General features: G+C 45.6%; 1 protein-coding gene across 8 annotated transcripts in view; it reads right to left on the bottom strand.

Annotated features, from left to right (window-relative positions):
• Positions 1-26264, bottom strand: part of SEC16B (SEC16 homolog B, endoplasmic reticulum export factor) — a 39896-nt gene that overhangs the window by 7180 nt on the left and 6452 nt on the right. For 6 of the 8 annotated variants that reach the window (XR_008477764.2, XR_008477765.2, XM_078356247.1 and 3 more), the window contains exons 6-20: positions 24675-24819; positions 23877-24028; positions 23423-23484; positions 21896-22031; positions 21183-21417; positions 18581-18674; positions 16104-16185; positions 12235-12352; positions 10959-11070; positions 9208-9313; positions 6470-6610; positions 5187-5291; positions 4286-4358; positions 1858-2157; positions 953-1020 (exon numbers count right to left, since the gene is read on the bottom strand). Coding sequence is in view for 6 of the 8 variants with exons in the window: in XM_078356247.1 (XP_078212373.1) it covers positions 953-1020; positions 1858-2157; positions 4286-4358; positions 5187-5291; positions 6470-6610; positions 9208-9313; positions 10959-11070; positions 12235-12352; positions 16104-16185; positions 18581-18674; positions 21183-21417; positions 21896-22031; positions 23423-23484; positions 23877-24028; positions 24675-24819 (1929 nt within the window). In the remaining 2 variants the exon portion in view is untranslated. The remainder of the gene's footprint in view (positions 1-952; positions 1021-1857; positions 2158-4285; positions 4359-5186; positions 5292-6469; positions 6611-9207; positions 9314-10958; positions 11071-12234; positions 12353-16103; positions 16186-18580; positions 18675-21182; positions 21418-21895; positions 22032-23422; positions 23485-23876; positions 24029-24674; positions 24820-26264) is intronic. The other 2 variants (XM_078356245.1, XM_078356246.1) reach the window with 1 other exon arrangement.

Here is a 26264-nt window from a genome sequence, read left to right as displayed (position 1 = left end):
GTACTACTTTTCAGTCAGGGAAAAAAAAAAACAGAAAAGTATTAAAAGTTCATTAAGATCTGTACCTGTTTATCTACTTACTAACACTGGCCATGCGCTATGGCTCCCGTCTGTAATCCCAGCACTTTGGGAGGCCAAGGCAGGTGGATCACAAGGTCAGGAGTTTGAAACCAGCCTGACTAACATGGTGAAACGCCATCTCTACTAAATATATAAAAATTATCCAGGTATGGTGGCACACGCCTATAATGCCAGCTACTCAGGAGGCTGTGGCATGAGAATCACTTGAACCTGGGAAGCAGAGGTTGCAGTGAGCCAAGATTGTGCCATTCCACTATAGTCTGGGCGACAGAGCAAGACTCTGTCTCCAAAAAAGAAAAATCATAGGATGTCACCCTCCAACCAGAGAAGCTGAAGAAGATCTTAGGTTTGGGACCAACGCTGCCCATTGCTGAGGGCAGGGGTATGTCCAATCAGAGCTAGATAGAATGATTCATCAGACACGGTCACCTCCAAGACCTCACAGCCTAGCTGAGGAGAAAAGACAGAGGCAGGTACTGTCACAGCTAGCACAGATCTTTCTTTAAAATAAAGCCAGGTAAAAATTAAGGAAGTGTCAACAGTCTTCCATGGCAGGGCAAGGTATGGCAAACCTTTTGTGCAGCTTTGAGAAGTAGATGTCAGAGAACAGAGATCAGAGAGGCCAAAACGAACCATCTCAGCTGCTCCCTCTCTCCCCATGGACACAGGTTGGTGGGGTTGAGTGTACACAGAAACACAGCCTCCCGCCCAGCTCCCAGGAGTTGGTATAGGAAGAAGCAAGGCACCATGTGGAAGAGAGAGCTGCTGCAGCACTGAGGAGGAGCTTGCATGTGGCCGACAAACCAGGCAACCGGTAAAAGTCAGAAGCATTCAGGTGGGCAGCCGCATCTTTTATGCTGTGTGCTCTCACCTGTGGTTTGGAAATGACCTCTTGGCCATCAGGAGGCTGGAAGGTTTCTTGAGACACCGTGTTCTCTCCTGCGTCACAAACAGAAATGAAAATAGCAATTGGAAGTTGTGCTTTTCCCATCTATCCTGAAGAAGGGTAACGGGGATACAATCAGCTTTCTTAACTGCAGTGGAAACTCGGAGCCCATAACCCCAAGCCAGTCACAGCAAGTGCAAAGAATGCTCGCGTGCTCAGCTCAATCCCAGCCACCCCAGGACATGCTGTTCAACTCATGCTCTACTGTCAAAGCTACTCTCCGGGAATCTTGGCAATCAGAGCAACATCAAGCTAGGTCACAGGGATCCTCCACCACCTTCCTCTCCATCTGAATCTCCAACATGGACAGGACCTAACCCTGACAGGTCTAAGATTCTAGGTGGTTTCCAGCATCTCCCTGGCATCGCTCAGCATTGCTCACCCACACTCAGTCCTTGTCGTCGAAGGTCTGATGGACCTTAAAAATCTCAGGACCAAGACAGAAACATGAGTTTCTGCTGGAGACGCTGAGAGTAAGCTCTTGGGTATGGGATAATTGCGAAAAGAGGACTTGGCCTACATTTCTCCACCCCGTAATCTCTCTCCTAGAAACTGTGTGATCATTTGGATGGCAGGAGTGGCTCCATTTGTCCTGCCGTGCACAGTGGAGAGATGGACTGTGCTAGAAGACAGCAATCTCCAGATGTGTGCAAAGCAGCAGCACAGTGGCTGAAAACTAGCAGGCCCTCCGTAACAGTCACAACGCCTGCATCTTTGCCTTCGCCAGCTGCAATCCTACCTCCTCTGACTGGTCTCAGCACCTCCCTTTCCTGCTTCCTCTGCACCCAGACCCTACACTCAATGTGGCCCCACTAGCTGCCAGGTCTTACCAGGGCCCAGGTGTGTCTGCAGAGTTTCTTCCCAGACCATTCCTCCAGGAGACCCTGTCGCTGCCACGTTGCTGCCAGTGCCCGGTAGGTGGGTCTCAAGAACTGAGTAAAGAGGTGTCGATGCCCCTGTCTGCCCCGTACCCCCTCCTGCTGGGTAGGAACCCAGCTGGAGGGGAAAGAGCTGCTGTGAGCTGGTCTGGGGCAGGCAGGTCTGCTCAGGTGTCAGCCACAGGGCTGAGTGGTACCCAGGGGCTTCCGAGGAGCCTTGACGTCCAGAAAAGTCCTGGTAGAAAGTGTTTTCTAAGGACATAGAGCAAAGGTAAAGAAGTGGGACCTGAAATGTGGCATTTGCAGACTGATCACACCAGAAGTATTCCTGCTCATGTCTTCTTTGGAAAACAGTCACAAGGACAGCTGTCTAATGTGACTTCCAGCAATGTGATGACAAGTAACACAGAGTGATTGTAACACCCTCATTGCTGTTTACAGAATTATTTCCTTCACTAGTGTAGACTAAAAATAAAATCCCAAGCCCCTCCATCGACTGAACAGACCCCTTTTGACCAAGGGGAATCCAGAAAACCTTAAAAACTGAGTTCCCAGCCATGACAGGATGGGAGGTGAGACACCCCTCTTTGTACCCAGTTTAGACACAAGTGACCGGCATTAATGCTAAAACAGAGATCTTAAGACTAACAGAAAAGACTCTTGGTGGCCATAAGATACCAAATGAAACACAGAACCTAAAGCCCTGCCAGGCAAGGGTTAAGCACCACACCCCTCCACCTTAAGAATAAACTGTGTTCTAACCACAGCAAGGTTTTTCTTTTTCTCTAGCAGCTAAACAAGCACTGGCCTTGAAATGAGCAATGTTCAAACAATTACAACTCATTCAGCTCACAAATGCTGACTAAATGAGCCTCTGTTCCACCAGCCATGACCACAGCTTTGATTGGACAAGACTGATTTCAGTAACTTGCTCCAGATGAGAAGACCACCAACCATGAACTAGGGTCTGGCTAGTTTACAGAGTCTCTGCACTTGAGTGCCTCTGTGTCTCAAAAAGACCTTTAGATGCATAGGGTCTAACTGTAATATGCTTAAAGGGTAAGTCTCCACCCCAAGGTGAGCACGGGTCATACGTTACATGCATGCTAGTTCATGATGCATGTGTGAGGACCGCCTTCGTGAATAGTAACAGCTCCTCCTATAACCTATTAAATATGTATGTTCAGTCAACCCATTCAACTTAAATTCTTGCCTTACCTCTCCTCCCTCAAAGTGCCTGGCTATACTTCCCAGCCTTTGGGATGACCACCTTGCAGGCTGGAACCCTTTGTGAAAAATTGTCTCCTTTCCAACTGTGTACATTGTATGACATTTCTTTTAACTTAACACTGCCTTGTATGATCTCTGAGCCTTTAGCCAGTGGGCTGGGGACAGGGAGGGGCTGAAATTACCATCCTATCTTAACTCCACACCTTTTTATTTTTTGATCAATTATTTCTGGACTTCCTAATGGACCTGAGTATTTAAAACTTGGAAAGCTTCCAGTTAAAAACCCAAATCGTACCACAGAAATTGCTCTTAAAGAATCAAAGTATATTTGCCCTGGAAGAGATCTTACTGATAAGAAACTAAGGTGTGGACCTATAACACGACTGGTCATAGGACTGGCATGGGCAGCTGACTCACCTGCTCCATAAGGCACCAGGAGGCAGGGCTGGGGGAAGCACCAACCACAGGCACCCAGCCTGGCTCTCCTCCACCCCCCACCTTTACAGATCCTGCTGCACAGTGAGAAACAGAAGCCAAGGCCAGCCCTGCCCTCCCTTCCCTCTGTTCATGCCTGAGGAAGAGAACTGGTCTGGGAAGAGAGGGGGGGCCCTTTCCTGATCCTGCCATGGGAAAAGGGTACCAAGGTAACTGGGGATATAGTGCCTGCCAACCCACCATTGGGAAGCATCCCGAGGGAAGAGTAGAGATGCCGTGAAGCACTGAAACATACTTATTCCACAGTCATATGGCAATCGCTAGCTCAAGACTCTGAAGGACTTCTGACATCCCCAACACTAACATGAGATACAGATGAACCACAATCTCTGGACTTGAAAATGTATCCAGCTGGAGAGATACTGACATAGGAGAGAGAATTAGCTAACAATACACTGCAACACAAAAACACTCAGGTATTTAAAAACCTGAATCGTGAAGCAGCAGCTGTTAGACTGAGGGAACTTAGACGTGTCGGGGATGTGAGGCTGCTGGGAGCTGCGGGGAGGAGGTGCCTGGACAAAGGGGCAGATTTACACAGGCAAGGCAGGCACGCTGGGAAGGGAAGGGCGAGTGTTTTCATGAACTACTTTGTCTCGTAGAATCAGATCCTGAGTGTCAGCTATGGATATGCTCAGTTCATCATTCTGGGTACCTGTTGTTCCTCTGGCTCCCGAAATATCTGAGTGAGCAGGATGAGGATCCCCGATGTCTCCTGCTACCTTTTGCTGTTTAAAATAAAGTAAAATCTTTTTAAGCATCACAAAGGAAAAACAAGAACAGGGAAACAAAGGGGTTCAAAACTTAAGCCAAAAAGAAACTTCCAGTGGGATTACAAGGTAGGGGAAACGCTTGTATGCTTAGGAGCCTGGGGAGTCATGGGGACGGGGCTGACAACCCTGCTCAGAGCAGGCAGAGATGGCTGTTGACCAGAGTCATCCACCCTCCCCTGAAGGAACGAGCACATGAAAAGAATTAATCTGCAGGCCTCAGCACCTACCACAGATAGAAAGGGTAGAGGCTGTGTGTGCTTTAAAAAATCCACCCTGTCTTTTCTTCAAAGCAGAATGGGAAAAAGAAAATGGAGGAGGCCCTGTTCCAATTACTGTTCCAATTACAACCAGCAGCTTTTGCAATTGTCAGAACAAAAAGAAAAGGCCCAGAAGTCTTTTAAGCAATTGCCCCATATTACATGAAAGTGACACTGGTCCACTGTGATCCATTGTTCCTAGCAGAGATGGGGAAGCTTTGATGGTCATGAAACATATTCTCTGGGGTCCTAGGGAGGCGTGGCAAGAGTGACTGGGAAGAGTGACATGTGAACATAGGAAAATGCCTTCATACAGGGGACAAGCAGTGGCAGGGAAGCTTAGAGTCTCACACCCTCCCCAGACACCTACTGTGCCTCATGGGTGATGGGAGAGACCATGGCGAAACATGGGGAACAGGAACTTGCTAATGTCAGCGCCTACCTGTTCCATGTCTAGGGGAGAGAAGAGGGAAACAAAGGCCGACTGCACCCCACCCTCCAGTGCCCGGGCTCCTACCCCACTCACCTGCAGCTGCCTCCGAAGTCGCACTAGCCAGTCCGGCTCCAGGTCCCTGTTTCCACTGCGTCTTTCTAAAACCAGCGGATCTGACAGCTTCAGTCTCTCTGCTAGCTGTGCCAGGTTTCCAGATGGGTTGGGGCAGAAAGTAAGACAGAGGAGAGGAAAGAGAGGGAAGAGAAATGGAAAGACAATGGGAAAGAGAGAACAAAGGAAAAGGAGACATAGAGCCTTAACTTACTTGTAAATTACATTCTAAAAAATAATTAAAAAATAGCAAACTCAGCAGATAACCTCCCAAAATTGCAAAATAAATGGTTAATTACCCCATCCTGGTGTTAGATTCTAAATAAAATATGAGGAGAAACAGTAACTCAGCTTCATTTCTCTGCAAAGCTGTCTGCTCTGTAACAGTGTTTCTCAAATTGTATACGTGGGAATTTTGTTAAGATTCTAATTGTAAACTTGTTAAAATGCTAATTCTGATTCCAGACATCTGGGTAGGGCCTAAGAGTCTGCATTTTTAACCAGCTCCCAGGTGATGCTAATGTTACTTTATATTTTAATGATTTATTCCATAAATAAGTTTGAGTTACCCAAACTTTTCTAATCATCCATTCTGGATCCCTGAGCTGCTTGCAACCATCAACCTGTTGGCAGAAATTTCAGGGTATGGGAAGGCTCACCACCACAAATTTTATAGGTTAAAGAATCCAGCACTTGGGCCTCATCTAAAGCAAAACAAAAATGTAAGGGTAGACTGCTTTTTCACTCTTTAGCTAGTGGGTTTTTCTTCAACTAATTGAAACAACTGTTTGTCTGATTGTTGTTTTCTTCCCTGGGAACTACAGATTGATATGTTTCTGTTTTCTATTTTAAATGTATCTCACATGTGATAAAATATTCCATGCATTTAAAAGCATTTTAATAAGGATCATTTCCTCTTTTAATCACTAAAATATATTTTCTAAGCCCAGCTTTTATAATTAGAATGGTTCACCATAGCATGTAGTTTTACTGTACCAGAAAAGCAGATGCAAGAATGAATTTCTCGAGTAGCACACACATGGCTTCCAGTCTGCAATCCCACCACCACCCGCCCAGAGAGCCTCCTTCTTTGTGTGGCCTCTGCTTATCGCATCTGGGCATGCATACATGGTCAAAGCCAGCTGCGGGCTCCGATTTTACGGCATGTTCAAAGAAGATGAAATGTAGAGTCTAAGCTGCTCTACAATGGCTTTGTCTGAATAGTGAAGATAAAACAACTGCACAGAACCCTTTGAGAGGTTCACCTTGATGAGTTCCACTAATAGCACAGGGTGGCTGCTCTCTCCCTGGCTCAAGACAGCTGCACCAATGGCTTCACAGTAATGCAAGGCCTGGGACACGAGGCCATAATCTGCCAGACGGGAAGCATAAAGGAGCTTATACACCTGTGAAGAGAAAAGAGTCAGCAACTAGTCCACCCAGGCAGGGAGGGAAAGAGAGGGAAATGTAGATAAGACTTCTTGGAAGTCAGCTGACTGCCAGCTTACGCTAATTCTGGCATCCACATATCAAAAGGCTTGTGCCATTTGGAGCATTTTATCTGTGCATGGGCACAACTCCAAAGCTAGCCTGCAGTTCTGGCGTTACAGAGAAAAGGACAGGAGTCCCATCTGCTCAAACTTCCTAGGTCCTGGTCACCATGTAAAGTGCACTGGAGTTCTTGTTTACTGGGTAGCCCACATCTCCAGAAAGCCTGATATACAGGCACAGGACCAGGCACGAGAGGGACATTAAAAGCAGCAAAAACAGGCTGCTACCGTGGCTCACACCTGTAGTCCCAGCACTTGGGAGGCCAAGGAGGGTGGATCACTTAAGGTCAGGAGTTCAAGACCAGCCCAGCCAACATGATGAAACCCTGTCTCTACTAAAAATATAAAAATTAACTGGGCATGTTGGTGCATGCCTGTAATCCCAGCTACTCGGGAGGCTGAGGTAGGAGAATCACTTGAACCCGGGAGGCAGAGGTTGCAGTGAGCCAAGATTGCACCACTGCACTCCAGCCTGGGTGACAGGTGACACTCCATCTCAAAAAAAAAAAGAAAAAAAAAGAAGCAGCAGCAAAAATAGACGCTAATGCAAAGGGCATAAAGCTAATGGAGAGTACTGAGAAAAGTAAGCTCTTGTGGAAGCACGAGTGGCAGCGCAGGATCAAGTGTGAGGGCTTTGGTATCAGACAGACCCAAGTTCAAATCCAAGCTCCATGCCAAGTGGGAAACATTGGGCCAGTTACCTCATCTCTCTGTGCCTCAGTTTCCTATCTACGACATGGGAATACTAACACTACCTATGCCCTTGGTTGTTATGAAGATTCAGTGAGATAATTCAGGTAAAGTACAGAGAACAAACAGCATGCAAGAGATGTGACTTGATAGCGCATAACACCTCTGGGACTCTGTTTTCTCTTTGGTAAAAGAGGGTTAATCAGGCCGACCTCAGGATTCGAAATAATACACAAGCAGTGTAAATGCCACAATGCCGGGCACGTAGAGCACATTCAGTAAAACTAGTTAATCTCGTTACTATCAGCCCGTAGCAGCACCAAAATAGCCAAGCACTGGGACAAACAGAGAAGGGAAAGGAAAAGAGATCAAACAGCCGGTCAGGGACCTACACAGAGGAGCTCACTGAGCAAGCTTTTGCTGGAAAAGGTGGGTCTTTGGCAAAGCCCTTAAAGAAGAGAAGATGCTATAGGACAAATGCCTAATGCATGTGGGTTTAAAACCTAGATGACATGAATAGGTGCAGCAAACACCCACGGCACACGTATCCCTGTGTAACAAACCTGCACATTCTGCACATGTCTCCTGGAACTTACAGTAAAAATAATAAGAAGAGAAGATGCTAAGTGGCCCATTTCTCTATGACACAGGAATTCCCTTTCAAGGCTTTGTGTCATGTGTGCCTGTTGTTGTCATTATTGTTGTTGCTGCCGCTGCGTGCACCCTCAATGCCAAGCACGGAAGGAGAAACAAGGAATTGCTGGAAAAGGTCTCTGCCTAAAGAAGATAATTAAGGCAGGAAGATAAGGTACCTGTGCATGAAAGGCAAGAAAACGCAAGGTAGCCTGAGCTCAGCGTCAGTAGGGGGCCCTGGATTCAGCCATGGGAGCCACACTGTGCCCGCCATGACCTCAATGCTGAGAGCAGTTGCCATGTGCCAGGCGCTGTTCTCATGCATTAGAGAAACTAACTCAATTTCATGCCAGCTCCATTACAAGGCACCACTCTTATCCCCTTTCATAGCTGAGACCACTGAGGGCTACCATGTCAGTCACACTCGTGAGTGTGGCCCGGGGAGCCTGCATGGAGGAAGAGATGGTGCCGGATGTCAGAACTCACAGAGGATTTAGACGGAGGAGGACACGATGTCAGCACTGGTCTTTAAGAATGTAAGGTGACAATGGCATCATGTAGAGACGCTGAGAAGAGAGGGTGGAAGCTGCAGTGTGGACACCACCCTCACAGCTGAAGCCCTGGGAGGGGTGAAGAAGGGTGAGGGCCAGGGCTGAGCACAGAGGGATGTCCAGAGGTAGAAGACAGAGGAGTTCAAAAGAGGCCAAGAAGGAGTGAGAAGCAGAGGGAGGGTAAGCAGCCACTGGGCTGGGCCTGCACTTCCACTGCCTCCGGCAGGACAGCTGCAGAGGCTGAGAAGAAGAAGGGATTGCTGTCTGGAGAGACGGGGCAAGAGAGCTGACAACGGGAGTGAGGTGTGGGCCAGGGCGGCAGGCAGGACGTCCAAATGTAGGCAGTGAGGCAGGAGCCTCCAGCAGAGAGGACTCTGCAAGGGTGTGCCTTCATGTTAGAAAACGCAGAACTTTAGGGGACATAAAAAGAAATCCTACACCCTCCCATGCTTAGGCTAATGAGGAAAAGTTCAGTAGATAACTTAGCCCCAGGTACTAAGTGCCAAAAAGCAAAGCTGGAAATACAGCTGCCTGCAGCTGCCTGACACAGTGACGGTGGCCTCATCTGGGCTCAGTTACCTGGAGAGAAGGGATGAAGGATTTGGGGCGGCCCAACATCTGACAGTACTCGAAGATTTCCGTCCTCTGGATTGCCTCCGTTGTTGCAAATTTCAAAAACTCTTGACTAAAACCAGGGAATAACAATAAAAGAGATTGAGGAGTGGGGGCCGCGGGAGTTAAATCCTAGTGGATAGCCAAACACCAGCTACAGCCTTTCATGGGAGAGTTTCCATCCTGGGCTGATCCCTGTGGTGGCTTCAGGAGAAGAAAAAGACTCTGGGCTCCCAGAGCGAGTGTTTCGCCTCCTCTTCCTCTCCCTCCTTGAGGCTGAGAAAGGAACAAAACAGAACTCGGCAGGAGCGGAGGCCGTAGGAGGCGGAGGCTGTGTAAAGAGGGTGCTGCCTGCCTTCTTGTTGAAGGGTAACTCAGCAAGGCAGGCTACCTTGAAGGGCACTGGGCCCTCCTCTTAAACACACAGAGAGCTGACCCCCATGCCCATAAAGTCTGTTGTGCATCTGCGAAGGGCACCCCTAGTTGGAGCAAATTCACACAAAAGACGGGAGCCATGTAACACTCCAGGAGCACTGAGACCAAAAGGCACAGCAGAGCAGGCGAGCACAACTGAGCCAGAAATCAAACCAGCATCCGTACACTGGATATTCATTCCAACAGTGAGGATGAGGACAGAGCGAATGTGATCTGGTCCGGGTAGGTGGTGGGGGGCACAAAATCTCATGTGACCCAAAATCTCTTTTGTCAACATCTTGCCATGGTGTTCACAATCACCAGGTTATTCCTGGGGGCTGAGCAGGAGAATCGTTTGAACCCGGGAGGTGGAAGTTGTAGTGAGTCAAGGTGGCAACACTGCACTCCAGCCTGGGGACAGAGCGAGACTCCATCTCAAAAAATAAAAGGCGGCGGGGTGGGGGGGGCAGTGGGGAGTGGCTTTGCAGCCTGACTGCCTGGATTCTGAGTCCAACTCAGCCACACCCTAGCTGTACCATCTTAGACAGGTTACTTCACCTCCCTGTGCCTTGGTTTTCCTCTTTCGTAAGTGAAGATTACTTTGCTTCTTCATAGGGTAAGTATGTAACAATTAAAGGAATTAGTGCAAAGAAAATGCCTGGCACAACATAAGAGCTTAGTGAATCTTAACTCATCTGGGGAGGGGATGGAGAGATAAGAACAGGGAGGACCACTAGGGAGCAAATCGCGAGGTCCCTGAATTCATTCGCTGTGAGAGCTGATCCAGGGTGTCCTGCGGGAAAAGCCTAATGCTATAGCCACAGAGAATGTCACCAGAGGGACTCTAAGTCCTTACCCATAGCTATTTGGAGGGATGCTAGGGCCCCAAAGAGGGACTAAACATAAACTTCTTCCACTCTCCAGTTTTGCCCAGGGTGGGCTCTCAACAGGCCCAGGACTTCCACACATAAAACACTGGGTTTGTTTGTTTTTTAAAAGGAACAAAGTCAGCTTGTGGAGCCATGATGCCACCCAGTGGGCAAAGAGCACAATACAGCACAAAGGCATCAGCCCACCTCTTTTCAGAGCAGGACCTGGGTCCTGAGGCCCCTGCTGATGCTGTAATGTGGGGCCCACAGGGCATCTCCCTGCATAGACCTGCACAGATAACAATCCCAGATAAGGGGGCCAGCGGTAGCTGAGATTCACATGAGAAAATGAAAAATGCATCCATAAAACCCAAGCTGGGCTAAAACAATACCATGGAAAACATCCTTCCCGTTTCCTTCACCCAGGTCACACACCTGTGGCTGCTGCCCAGCAAGACCAGATGGTCAGTCTTCACAGTGTAGTGGCCGAAGGGCACATGAGCCATGAGGTAGCAGAAGTGAGCTGCCTCCACAAGCCCCTTCCCAGCTGCGGGAGGAAGAGAGCAAGACCCAGTCACAGAGCACACCCGTGTGGGGACGCATCTTCTGGGTGGATAGGAGAGAGATGCAAGAGTGGCCTCGGAGGTCGGAGGGGAGAAGCCTCGGGGGTACAAATGAATGAGCCTTTCATAGCATGAGTCACAGGCCCCCACAACCCACTCCTCCCGCCAGCCCATTTGGCCTCAGATGTTAAATTTCTCTTCAGCCAGGATAAGGCACGATTTTCCCTTCTCCCTAAAGGATTTTTTATGAGGAATTATCTAAACATTTTAGTCTTTCCTGAGGGTGAAAAATGAAATGCCTGCACCTGAGCGAGGAAGGAGCTTACTGGGAGTGGCCGTTCTAAAACTAGGCTTCCTGGGGCACCGTTGCTTTCCCTGCTCAAGTCAAACATAAAAATCACATTCATTACCGACATGTTCCCAGTTTTGAAGTGTTCCCCCATACGTTCTCCATTGCCTCAAAATTGAGTTAGATACAATACCTAGCACAGTGCCTGGCCCCCAAAAAGGGCTCACAAAACATTAGCTCCCTTCCACTCAGGGTGCTGCATGGCCTCCCTCTGACCCATAGCTATTTAACAGAGTGTTTTTAAAAGCCCCATGGGAGCACCATAGTTTCTAGATGCTCTGGTTCTTGGCTAAATTTGAGAATCACTGATCTGAAACATTCAATAGCCCCTAAGTGTTTATAAGGCCACATTCACAGAGAGATGATAGAAAGCAAGACTACAGGGTTACCCAGGGTGGTTCAGGCAAAAAAGAATTTTCTATCTAATTGAACTGGGTCACTGAGAGATTTACAGCAACAGGAGGCAAGATGTCCTATGCGTTACCTCTGTCCACAGGGAATCTGACCCAGGGCTAGAAAATCAGCTGCGGAGAGGAGACTCCCACCGCAGCAGAACACCAAGTCTCGGGGGCTAGGCCTGCAGTCACTCAAAGCAGAAATTCCATGAAACAGACAGGTGAGAAGGACTCGTGTTTCCCTGGAGTTTCTTTCTCCGAAACATGGGGCTCCTGGGTCCAGGAAAAGCCTGGGGCATAGACTCTGGTCCTACCCAGAATCTGAGACTCTAAGGGCAGGATGTTTAAAGCTGGCCTGGACACCCTCCAGAGGAGAGCAGAGGGACAGTGCTGGTGTCACTTACCCAGGGTGTCCCCCATGGTGACAATCGCACGCTGATACAGCTCTGGGTCCCCAGCCTGATTTGACAGAATCACAGCCAAGTGAGGCCTCCAGTCTCCCCACTGCTTTTCTCCACAACACTGAAAAGCAGCAGAAAAATAACTTAAATGTACAATAATTTAGGAATGGCCAAAATGTACATAAAGAAGGAGGTTGTCTATTTCCTGGTTCAGAAGTGGTCAGAGAATGCCCACTCTACCACCTGCAAGGCTGCCATTCATTGATTCAGAGTTCTCATCTTTAACAAAGCAAAACTTTCAGCAGGACACAGACAGATACATATACATACATACATACATGCGCAGGGATGTTGGAAAATGGATAAATAAAATGACGTTGCTCACTTACTATTTTTCACATTTCTCCCAAGTGCCTGGCCCTCAAGTAGCTAGAGACAAAACTCAGAAAAACCCTGATGCTTCAGTGGGAAAGGGAAAATCAAATATCCTTGGCTCATAAGTAGAAGAGGCCACAGTCTGTCACAAAAGTCAGGGGAACACGGGCCTGCTTAATGTCTTAATAAATGGCTTATGTTTTCTGGCTTTACAAAGCCCATTCACACACATCCTCTTATTTAATCTTCAAAGCAACCCTATGAAGTCTAGTTCCTATTGCCACTTTAGGAATAAGAAAATCAAGCCAAGTGGCCCAGCTAGGACAGTGCAGAGGCAGCAGAATTCCACCAGGGGGCAACAGAGAGTAGGCAGCGTGGTGGAAATGCACAAAACCCCGCAAAAAAACGGTGTTTTCCCTATCATCTCTCCCTAAGGCTATTCTACCAAATGAAGAAGAATTTCACGGTAGAAAATATCAATAAAGAAACAATATAATGTAATGGAAACAACAGGCCCCAACTCGAGTCTTGCATCTTACTAGCTTACTTACCTTGTGCAAGTTTATGTCTTTAATCTTTCATTTTCTCATCCCTAAAACGGAGATCATAATTTCTACCTAACAGGGTTACTGTTGATAATAAAATAAGGTAGTTGTGTAAAGCACATTGCATGCTGCTTCACATTTTGTTTGCACTTAATTACATGTAGATATAAATACAGACACACATGCACACACACAGTTGGAAGCTCAGTGGAGGAAAGAGACGATTTGCACACCCGTCTACCTTCCGATAACTAAGATTTGGAGGTTAAAATTACCTGGTCTTTGTAAGTATCCTGGGGAATAAAAGATGCTTTAACCAACTCAATTTTATACTCACTCCTTGTTGATCTGGTCAATGCAGTGTGAAGAGGATGATGACAATGATGGTAATGATAAATCACAGTAATAGCAGTTCTCATGTGTCACATCAAACCATGAGCCATATCCTGTGCTAAGCATTTCTCCTACTAACAATCACATGTGCTAAGTACGATTATGACCCACATTTTAACATGTAAGCCAAACTCCTTCTTACTAGATCTATAGAAACCAGCAAAAGAGAAGAAAATCCCTGGCTAAACACACACAAAGAAAAACTTACAGGTCATTATTCTGTCTCCTCATTGGTGAAAAAGATCACTATAAATCAGATCGTGGGGAGGTGGAGGGGGATGCAAAGGGAAGAGAGAGAGAGTGAGAGAGAGAGAGAGCGCACCAAAATTCAATGGGCCAAGCATGGTGGCTGATATGTTCAGATGTTTTCACTCCTTTCATTTTCACAATAACTATAGGATAGGCACCAAAATCCCCATAAAGATGCAAAACTGAGGCTCTGTGAGATTAAGAAACAAAGCCAAGTTCGCTGGCAGACAGGCATACAGAGTCTAGGTTAAACGTGTGTGAAACCCTCACAAGTCTGTGCTGTCCAGTTGCCGTGATTTTCCACCACCCCATCCGTTACAAGGAACTGAAGTCCAGCCCTTTAGTAAACACTAAAATGCTGGGAAACTCCCTAAGATCAAATACGGCATTGGCACATCACCTCTAGCTCCTCCGTCTGCTCATCTAAAAATAGGGGAAATTTAGCTAACTCTACTATTACAAAAAACCCAATGGACCATAGCTAATGATATCATTTCCTGCATTTAGTGCTTTATGACATAATGCTATTCCATTGTGGAGCACAGACCATTCCACTGAATTGTGAGGTACTCTCTGTGCTACAAAGCAGCCAGTTGATTTGATGATGGGGCATGAAAATCATTTCTCTTTTCTTGGAATTTGCCACAAGCAATAAGAAGGACCAAAAAAGGAAAAATGTGAGGTCGATTCTTATAAAAACTAGTATTCACCAAAAACCCAAGCCTCAAGATCTCAGAAGAAGGTGCCAAGAGTAATGGAGATGGGACAGAGGTGCCTCCACAGGGAAGCTGAGAGGACACAAGAGGGAGAGGACTCCACAGCTCTCCCCACTAGCTGCAGGGCAAAGGCACACATGGAAAACTGTGGGTCCTGCAGAAAATGCCAGATGGCCTGGAATATGGCCTGGTTCATCCTCTCCACAAACCTAATATAAATAACTGGAAATATATATCCAGGAAAGATTCAGTTCCTTTAAAGTCACGTGATATGAGAAAACACGCACAGAATGTGTGTAAATACACGGTAAGACAGAAGGAGGAAGGTAACATGAGAAATAGAGGGAGCAAGAACATTCACCACAAAAATGTCACCATGAAACAAATGAAAAATTGTCACCAAACATTTTGTCATGAATTTAAGTAAAATAATGAAACAATTGCTTATATGAAGCAAGAGCATAAATCTGAGTCATAAGAGCTCAGGAAATAGATGGTGGATAACAGGAGATGAATGGAATGTGCAGAGCTCAGAAAAAAATAGAGAAAAATTAAAGAAATAAAGACAGAAACACAACAGCATGAAAGCAAGAGACACTGGCAAAAACACAGTAAGTGACAGAGAAAGAAAAAAAGGAGGGAAGAAGGAAGGAAGGAAGGAAGGTGGGGAGGGAGGGAGGATGAAGAAGGAGGGAAGGAGGGGGGGAAGGAAGGAAGGAGAAGGGAAAGGAAGGTAAGGGGGGAGGGAGGGAGGGAAAGCAAAAGAGGAAAAAGATAATAAAAATTATTAAAGAAAAAATCTAGGTATAATTCATATGTGTATATATGTGAAATATATATACATGGAATTCCTGAAAAGGACACCAAAATAATGGAACAAAACAAATATTGAAGGACATAATCCAAGAAAATGTTCCTGAGCTCTAACATACGAATGTGCATATTAAAAGGGCATGCTATATGCCCCAAGAAGAAATGATTCAAACAGTCAACACCAGGACATCATCTAGCAAAGTGATTGGCCGTCAAAGGTAAGGAACGAATACCCTGGAGCCAAAAGATCAAGCCTCCTGTGATGGGAAAGCTACCAAGCTGGCCTCAGACTCTCAGCCACATCAACTCTAGAAGGTTGAGATCAAGTATGTCCAGCTCTGAAGTGCCAGCGTGCAGTGGTGGGAAGCATTCCTCCAGAACTGCCAGGGGAAGCCTGCAGAATAAGCACAGGTGCTCTTGCTGTTCACAGCACAGCAGGCAGCTTTGACATTGTGGGAAGGTCGAGGTCTTCAGAGTCAGACAGACGCGGACAGATCCTGACCCCACTACTCACTATCTCTGATCTTGGGTAACTTTACACCTCTGCAGCTCAGTTTCCACATCTGCAAAGCAGAGAGAATAACTCCTACCTCCATGCATTAAACCAAATAATACACATCAAAGCACTTAGCACAGGGCCTGGCACATGGTAAGTGATTACTGAACTATTAATATTATCATCACGTTTCTTCCTGAAAGCCATCGCTGCGTTCCCGAGCAGTCCCCACCCCCTCAAGCCCTTGGGATGCCAGGGTGGCAAAGGAACCCTGTCATGGGGTACCGTGGCTGCCTGTGGAATCCTCCCCGACATGAGCTGGAAGAGGGTCTGCAGTGGGTCGTTGAGCGCCAGCGTGCTGGTGAAGCTGTGGGAAGAAGGACGGTCAGTGAGAATCCCACCTAGGGAATCTCTCGACTCATTGCCCACAAGGCTCAGGGCCTCGCAGAATTCTATTAGATTTTGGCAGCTTCTTTAGGCATGTGAGCATCTCCTTGCTTTCTGCTGTGCCTCTGTCACATCCTTTGGGAAGAGATGGCAAGGTCTGCACTCTACCGCACAGCCCAGCTAGATCTCATTGTTGGGGGTATTTTCTGCACCTTGGTCTTGATGGAATAACCATTTCCGTAGGCCTTCTTCCATCACTGAGATGACCCAGTGACATCTCAAAGGCCCCTGGAGAGCCGCAGCAGTGTATCCAGAAGCTCTTCTCCATGGGACCCCCCATTCCCAGCCACCCCAATCTCCCACTCCCTGTAGCCCTCCTCCGCGCCAAGCCCACAGCACTCAGTGCCGTTTTTCTGGCTCATCAGGAGCCTGAGTCTGTAGTGCTTTTGCTCACAAGCACTAAATAGCCATTTTCAGTAACCAAAGAGGCGTGGAACAGGGGCCAGAAATGATCCTGCTGATGACAAACCATGGGATATGCTTAACAGGGATATAATAAGCTCTACAGCTGATTTGAGATTTAAGCTTACCCAGTGAGAGGTATTTTTCACAGTTCACTGGGCTCCATCAAAAATCAATGGCCCAAGGCAAAAAAATCTGTAACAGAGATGTATGCTACAATGTGGGGCTGTGGGATGTTCCTTTTCAAAGCCCGAAGGAAAATCGTACTCAGAATACCGTCCTTTATTCAACAGCACCCTTGCCACAGGAGCTCCGAGCGTGTATCATAATACAACTTCTGTGTTCCTCACCATTGCAGTCTCAGAGGATAATAAAGTGCACCATGGTGTCACCAGTCTGCAGGAAGACTGAGGAGTGCAGTCATCATGAGACTCAACCGAGGCCATCATTCAGAATGGGCCCCTGCAGTGGTGCAGCCATTAGGCCCCCCGACTGACCTTAATGTGGAAGTATCTTTTATTTATTTTTTTTTTTTGAGATGGACTCTTGCTCTTGTCATCCAGGCTGGAGTGCAATGATGTGATCTCTGCTCACTGGAACCTCCACCTCCCGGGTTCAAGCAATTCTCCTGCCTCAGCCTCCTGAGTGGCTGGGATTACAGATGCCTGCCACCACACCCAGCTGATATTTGTATTTTCAGTAGAGATGGGGTTACACCATCTTGGCCAGGTTGGTCTCGGACTCCTGACCTCAGGTGATCCACCTGCCTCAGCCTCCCAAAGTGCTGGGATTACAGGCATGAGCCACCATACCTGGCAGAAGCGTCATCTTCTAATTCAACCTCTGCCCAACAGGATTTATGGCCAATTCAAATATAAATGAAGCTGAGAGGGTAGCTTCACAGCTTTAACCAGCACTAGAAGCTAAACACTTTGAACTAGCATCTTTCTGGTTGTCTGACCCAAGTCTGCCCCTTACAGGAGGGTCCCTCACCCCACCCACCGTATGCTAGGTGGAGCCTGAAGGACGCATTCAGAAACCCTTCTCCATCCAGCACCCCTAGACCCGCCACCTTCATTTGATCCCGGCTCTTTCGCTCTGTTCATTCTGTCTCATGTCCTTATTCCAAACTCCTGGCTACAGACCCTTGCTTCCATCCCTAGCTCATCCTAGTTTGGGCATTCTCCTGGTCCACGCTGGCGGCCAGATTACAGTGTGCTGGCGTCATTTCTGACTAAGCACACCCCTTCAGTCTCAACACCTCCCACTGCTGATGATGCAGACTTCTGGATCTAATTGCCAGTCCTATAACTCCTTTTCCCACCACAGCGCATGACCCTGCTACCCCACACCCCGACCCTACTCTCAGTATCCAGAACCTCATCCCAAGAATAAGCAGTACAAACTGCTTACATCAAAGACCCTCAGTCCCAAGGCTCTCTCAGGGAAACTGGAGTGATCACCTACCCCTCATTATCGGAACGAGCTACAACAGCCCCTCCCAAAGAGAGAAGGCTACTGCAATGTAAAAACTGACTTAATTTTTATGGGAGCCACAGTGGCTAGGCCTGTTGTCCTTGTGCTTGAGGAGGTGAGGCTATGTGTTCAAGGCCAGCCTGGGCAGCATAAAAACCCTCATCCATTAAAAAAAAAAAAAAAAACCTACTTAATTTTTGGAAACTCTGACCCAGGCCAATTTTGCTAAAACTTTTTATTCAATTTAGCAGGTAGAAAGAATGTATCTGTGTCTAAAACAGAGAAATGTTGTGGCCAGCTCAGAAAAGAGAACAAGGAAAGATCCCTGGAGCGTGAGGCTTCTCAATGCATCTGGCATTTCTCCACACCCTCATCTTCCACCTTTGGTGAGGAGGCTTCTCTGCCCCACTGGTCTCTTTTGTTAAGTCCCAACTCACCCACTCATGACCCAGCTGTAGGTCCTTGGGTCCATCTTGCTAGACAGGAACAAGGCATGACCCCACAAGTGGTTCTTCATGGCCCACTCCAAGGCTTCCTGAAAACCAAATAGCATGTTCAAGAGTGCCTTTCCCACCTTCCACTCCATCAGTAGAAGACTATGCAAACATAAGAAATAATGAGAAAGGTATTTACATAGGCTATAGAGCAGAGGTCAGCAAAACATAGCCTAAAGGCCAAATCCAGCACACTGCCTATTTTGGTACAGCCCATAGCCTCAGAATAGTTTTTACCTTTTTAAGTGATTGGAAAAAATAAAAATAAATAAATTTCATTATGCATTAAAGTTATATGGTAACTCAAATTTCTATGACCATAAACAAATGTATGGAAACATGACCATACCCATTCACTTATGTATTTTCTGTGACTGCTTTCACACTATAAGGGCAGAGCTGAGTAGTTGTAATAGAGACTCTGGCCTGCAAAATGTAAAATGCTTGTATTTTACAGTTTTTACATCTGTCCACTTACAGAAAATGTTTGGCGACCCTAATAAAGAGTGTTTTCTGAGATATTCTGTAAAATGAAAAAGGGAAGGTACAGAAATGGTATATACTATGCTAATTTAAAGGAAGAGAAAATAACAATATATGCATAATATTTCTCTGGATATTTCAGAAAGAGAAATTGGGTAACTGGGGGAGATGGCAGCATCATTTCCCAATTATATCTTTTTTATATTTTAATTTTAAATTAAATTGATTCAAATTTATTTTAATCATCTATCCAAATACTTAAATTTATATGAATTTTGTAAAGTATAATCTCAACTTCAAAATTAAGCTAGAAATCAATATTCATCTGTTTAAAGTACGGACGGTCCCTTCTTTATGAGTTTTTGACTTTACAGTGGTGTGAAATCAATACACATTTGGTAGAAACTGTGCTTCAAGTGCCCAGACAACCAATCTGTTTTTCACTTTCAATAACATATTCAATAAATCACATGAGATATTTAGTACCCTACTATAAAACAGTCTCTGGGTTAGATGATTTTGTAGGTTAAGGTAAATGTTCTGAGCACTTTTAAGGTAGGCTAGGCTAAGTTACGATGTTGGGTGAGGTGTATCAAATGCATTTTCAACTTATGATATTTTCTATTTAATGATTGGGATATAAACATTGCAGTCAAGGAGCATATGTATTTAATATTAATAGGCAAGCCTTAGATATAACAGCAGGGATATTTGTAAACAAATTTCCTAGAAATTAATTTGGTGTATATATAAAAAACCTTTTAAAAGTGCATACCCTTTATATAACCAATAATTCCACTTCTAGGAATATGTTCTAAAAAATTTAAAAGATCAGGAAACCTTATGTAACAAGATGTATAAATGGTGTAATTTACAATGGTTTACAAAATTGTAAATAGTCTAAATATTCAATAATAGTAGAACAGTCAAAATATTATATATTAATATGATGCAATATTGTGTAACTATTTTTTAAATGGTGCTATTGGAGCATATTTAATGCCATATCATCTTAAGTTTAAGAAAAGAAATATGGCTGGGCGCCGTGGCTCATGCCTGTAATTCCAGCACTTGGAGAGGCCAAGTAAGGCAGAACACAAGGTCAGGATTTTGAGACCAGCCTAGCCAATATGGCAAAACCCCATCTCTACTAAAAATACAAAAATATGCCAGGAGTGGTGGTAAGCACCTATAGTCCCAGCTACTCAGGAGACTGAGGCAGGGGAATCACTTGAACCCAGGAGGTAGAGGTTGCAGTGAGCAGAGATTACACCACTGTACTCCAGCCTGGGTGACAAAGCGAGACTGTCTCAAAAAAATTTAAAAAGAAGAAGAGAAATAAACAATTATATATGCAATTTTATTTTCTTTTTACTATATATGCATGGAAAAGTGCTGGAAGTAAATATATCAAAATGTTAGCAGTTATTACCTTTTTTCTTTTTAGTTTTTTTTCTTTTTAATTTTTATGGGTACATAGTAGGTGTATATATTACAGAGTAAAAAGATGAGATATTTTGGCACAGGTATATAATGTATAATAATCACATCATGGACAATTGTGTATCCATCCCCTCAAGCATTTATCCTTTGTGTTACAAACAATCCAGTTATGCTCTTTTAGTTATTTTTAAATGTACAATTAAATTATTATTGACCATAGTTCCCCTGTTGTGCTATCAAATACTAGGTCTTATTCATTCTATTTTTTTGCACCCATTACCCCTCCCCTCCTCCCTCCCACCCACCCCTACTGCCCTTCCCAGCTTCTAATAACCATCCTACTCTCTATCTCCATGAGTTCGATTGTTTTGATTTTTAGATCCCACAAATAAGGGATAACATGTGAGGTTTGTCTTTCTATACCTGGCTTCTTTTACTTAATATTTCATTGTCTTTTAATGGTAGGACGATGGGTGTTTTTATTTTCTTCGTTGTGTCTTTCTGAACTTCTCACATCCTCCGTGAAATGAGTATATACTATTCACATAATTGGAAAGGGGTGAGTGGTGGAGAGGGATGGTGGTTGCTTTTTCAAAATAAGTATGGGGAAAGGGCATACTTGCCTTCTTCCTTCCATAGTAGAGCAGTCTAGTGAATTTCTCCACAATCTGTGCAGGTGTCTCCACACTTGGGGGAATCTCTCCAGTGAGCAGGTTAGGGGTCCCAGAGCTCAGCACTGGCCAGTCCTCGTCGGTCAGGCTGATGAGGTTGGCCACAGGGGGCTGCCGTTTGTACTTCCCCAGCTTCTTGCAGTCTTGCATTAGCAGCTCAGCGATGTCAGACCCCACCATGGACTGTAGGGCAAAGAGGATCATCTGGGGAGAATTCTATGAGTCCTCAAGCTGGCAGCTCCAGCTGGAGATGGAAGGCACCAGCGCCTGCCTTCTTCACAAAGAGGCCAATTATGCAAGCATAAGGCAGTCCTTTCTTGGATTGGTATATTTCAAACTTCAGCATCATTATCGTGGTTGTTTTCTGCCTGTCAGGAGCTACAAAGCTTACCAGGAACATTCACAATTTCACAGGTATATTATTTGGCTGGTGCAATAACTCAGAAACTGTACAATATTCCCAGACCAAGGAAGAAGATCATCAGGGGAAAGATTTGCGTTAGCAAACTGGCATCAACATTTGAGCAATTTTATCCCTTGGGGCAATTTGTGGCTTCTTTCATACTGCTTTTCATAATCATGCCATAAACAGATTATTTTCTATCCCAAGAAAACTTAAATTTCAGCCTGCACCTGCTCTCCCACCAAAACAGTAACTCACCCCATTCTGGCGACAGAGGAGAACCAAGAGTTGCCACAGTAGAGCCGAGTCTTTGCTCCCCAGTGTCTCAGATTTGCAGCTCTGAACTGCTTTCTGCTGGCAAAACGTCATAATATCCACCTTATGTACATCTTCCCTACAAGGAAAAATTTTCGGGAGTGAAGAGTGAGCAGGCAGATACTTCCCTGTTTCAGACCCCAGGCTCCTCCTAAGAGTGCAAGTGCTGGCTGGGCTGTGGTTGAGATGGAAGTCTGACAAGCCAGGGCTAAGGTAATGAGCCTGCAGCTACAGGATAGTTCTTTTCTTATAGAACAGGAAGAAATTTCAGAGATTCTCTCATGCACCCACCCCCTACCTCATTTTATAGATGAAGAAACAGAGGCTCAGAGAGAGACCTGAAGTGACTGCACAGGATAGCAAGTAAAGCAGACTCTGGAGTCAGACAACCCTGGGTCTAAATCTGGGTCTACTCCTTCTCTGTTTAGACAAGTTTCTTACCTCCTCTGAGCCTCAGCTTTGTCCCCCAACATAGGGACAGTAAAAGAACCTACCTCTGTACAAAAAGGAATTCGAAAATTGAGGGGCATATACTAAGGGATCAGTATGATGGGCACTATGATTTGCTCAAGATCATCCAATAATGTCAGAGCCAAGTTAGGCTTAGTACCCCCGTGTGTGAACACCTGACTTGCTTTTTTGCCCTATGTCTGTACACCTGTGTGTAAGAAACAGAGACAACACTCATTTTTACTTGAAGGAACTGTCAAATACCATATGGGGAATATTTTTATATAGTAGTGATGAAACTTTCCATGTGAGATTAGTCTCAAGCATAATCTCACTTGAGACTCACAGGCAAGACTTGGATAGGAAGAGCAGGTGTTACACCACTTCTTGGGGGAAAACTAAGGTTCAGAGAGGGCTAGTTGACCTGTCCACCATGGGACTCCGAGTCAGCAGGATGCCCCAAGCCTGAGCCCCAGGTGGGCTGTCACCCAGCAAGGACTCTCTCCTCAACAAAGATGCCCTGAGTTACATTTATCAGAAATACGAGACATTTAAAAGCAGTCCCGGCTCGGTACAGCAGAGGGCTCACTTGCACACTGTTCTGTAACTTGAACACTGCCAATCTTTTTTACTTCTCCAGGAAAAAGCCACTGTGACAAGAATTGTTTCTGCTATGATCCACTTGTCAGTGACTTCCCAGGCTATGCTCCACTTTTCTGCTAACATCTATCAGCACATGGAACACCAAAACTTCCTACCATGCAGCCTCTGCAAAAGGGAACTGATTTTAGATTTCTAAACTGTCAGGCCAATTTTTCTTTGTCTTTCAACTATTGAATGGCTTGTCAAAATGGCTCAGGCCACATTTGGCTCTATCTTGTGGCACAGAGAATTCCACTCCAATAAGGACAGACATTTTTTTCCAAGGAAATCAAGAACAAAACTCCAAAATGCTGATCTGGGCAGAAAGATTCTCTAGGTTTCCAAAGCCCTTACTCAGCAGCTCTTACAGCATTTTACCTAATCAAGGGTCCTGAGAAACTTCTCATCTCCTCTTGCTCTTCAGAGTCATTAAGAATAACCTGGAATTTAAAAATCAGATTTTTGTCTTTAAGACTGCATCCACCCTAGGCCCCTATTAGTCAAGTCTAGTATGAGACTCCAGGGTCCTAGGATGGTCCTAGGATGTGGCTCAAGGCCTTGTGGAGAAAGCAGAAAGAAAAAAATAAATCTTGTTGCTAAAGATGAGCCACTGACAGCTCAGGAAAAACATAACTCTAGCATCAATTCTTTCGGAGAAGAGCCCCACCCATTCCTGTACCCCCTAATCCAGGGGGTACACGGCCCAGTTTCCCACAAGAGTGTCCCATTTCTGGAGATGCCCCGACTCAGGTGCAGGAAAGCAAAGTAAGCAGGTCAGGACTAGTTAGGTGAGCAGTGTGCTGGCATTTCAGGGACACTGGGTCTTCTTTACCTCCATGCTGTGCACTTCAACGAGGGCTGCTTGCCCGTCAGTGAGAGAGCTGGGACCCACACACACCAACTGACCTCCTGGCCCAAAATTCACAGGAACATGAGGGACGTAGAACTTCATGGGTGCTTTGGGACCAGCTGAGGAGACATACTCTGACCAACAGACACAGATGGACATCGTTAGCATTACTTCCATCACTGTTCTTTAGTTTAGGAACATGCCACAGATGTATTTCTGCCCAAATTCTGCCTGAACCAAAATAAGATTCTGGGTGGGTTGTGTAATCAGAAGAAGCCCATGTTCCCTGCTCCAGTCAGATTTAAGCCTCTGAGAATGTGTCAGAATACAATGCATGGGCTTGATGATTCAGTCCAAATGATAATGCACTCAGCCCAGACTCTGTGATGTTGAGAGCCCAAGGAGTCTCTGGCTTTTGCGGCCTCTATACTCATGACAAGGTTCCTACGTCCAGACAAAGCAATGATGCTTTGTGTCCTCCTTTTGCTTTTCCTAATTCTCTCTGCTCTTCACTTGTCTTAAAAGCACGACTGAGTGCCTCCTTCCCCAATCTGATGATGGATAGGGGCAGTGTTCCCTTCCAGGAATCAGCTATGATGCAATTACCATTACTAGCAAAAAGATAGAAAATGGAACCAAAGTTGACCTCTCTGCCCAGGAAATCTACATAAGCAAATGAGGCAGGCAATGATCCATCTTAAGGCTGACTTTCCCAGACACTTGCCACCCGGCCCTTCCACATCACATTCAAGCAACTCTTGTGATCATCTTAGAACCCACCAGCCTGAACTGGACTCCAAGCTGCTAACGCTGGAGGATCGTCCTGCTCAGGGGCATCTGTGATGTACTGACTGAGCTCGTAGCTGCTGGAGCTGAGACCGGACTCACGCTGCTGGAGAAGGTTGGACTCACTAGCCAATGATGGCTGAAAGTTAAAAACACATAGGAAGAAGTTTCAGAGAGGGGTCTTCTCAAGCATTCCTTCAAAGAAACAAAATAAATACAGTGAAAGTGGATGTGTTGAAAGAAGAAAAAGAGATAATCAAGTTGACAGGCATTTGCCAAAAAGATGTATTATGACCCAATGGAAAGAGTGCAGGCCTTAGGGTCAGGGGGCCTTGAATTCAAATCTCAGCTTTATCTTATACTCAGCTGCTGTGCCCCTGGACACATAACTTAGGCTCTCTGAGCTCAATGCTTTCATCTGTGATATAATCATATCTGCCCTATATACTTCAAGCAATTCACCAACTATTTAATGAGCACCTATTATGCTCCAGGTACCATGCTTTCCCGTTGGATGCAGGTGTAAAGAAATTCACAGGGCCAGGTATGATGCCTCATGCCTGTAATCAGAGCACTCTGGGAGGCCAAAGCAGGAGGATCACTTGAGCCCAGGAATTTGAGATCCCAAATTGCAGTATAGCAAGACCCCATCTCTACAAAAATTATTAATTAATTTAGCTGGGCATGGTGGTGCACACTTGTAGCCTCAGCTACTTGGGAGGCTGAAGTGGAAGGATCTCTTGACCTCAGAAGTTCAAGGCTGCAGTGAGATATGATCATGCTGTTACACTCCAGCCCAGGTGACAGAGCAAAACTCTCTAAATCACTAAATAAATAAATTCATTGAATTTACATCTTGTGTACATACAAGTAAAATAATGGGTTCAAAAGCTCTTTGGGCCAAGCACAGTGACTCACACCTGAAATCCCAGCACTTTGGGAGGCCGAGGCAGGAGGATCACCTAAGGTTAGGATTTCCAGACCAGCCTAGCCAACATGGTGAAACTCCATCTCTACTAAAAATACAAAAATTAGCCGGGTGTGGTGGAGCTCACCTGTAGTCCCAGCTACTAGGGAGGCTGAGGCGAGCAGATCCTTGAACCGGAAAGGTGGAGGTTGCAGTAAGCCTAGATCAAGCCACTGTACTCCAGCCTAGGTGACAGAGTGAGACTCACCCTCAAAAAAATAAAAAAATTAAAAAAATAAAGCTCTTTGTACACTGTAAAGTGCTATACATATGTATGTGACTGCTGTCATTGTATTGTTACTATTAATCATAATAATATGTGTCCTACCCTATTAAGCACTCAGAATACAAAAGAAATTGACCTCAAAAACCATACAGACCTAATAAGGTAGACAAAATTAATAAAGACTTTCAAAATTAAGAACCCATCCCTGGCCAAGCATGGTGACTCATGCCTATAATCACAGCACTTTGGGAGGCCAAGGCAGATGGATCACAAGGTCAAGAGTTTGAGACCAGCCTAACCAACATGGTGAAACCCCATCTCTACTAAAAATACAAAACTTAGCCAGGTGTGGTGGTGGGCACCTGTAATTCCAGCTACTTGGGAGGCTAAG

This window comes from Callithrix jacchus, chromosome 18, assembly GCF_049354715.1.
Source record: "Callithrix jacchus isolate 240 chromosome 18, calJac240_pri, whole genome shotgun sequence".
Taxonomy (NCBI): Eukaryota; Metazoa; Chordata; class Mammalia; order Primates; family Cebidae; genus Callithrix; species Callithrix jacchus.
The sequence above is the reverse complement of the archived record's forward strand: the minus strand, read 5'-3'. Positions and strand labels throughout refer to the sequence as shown.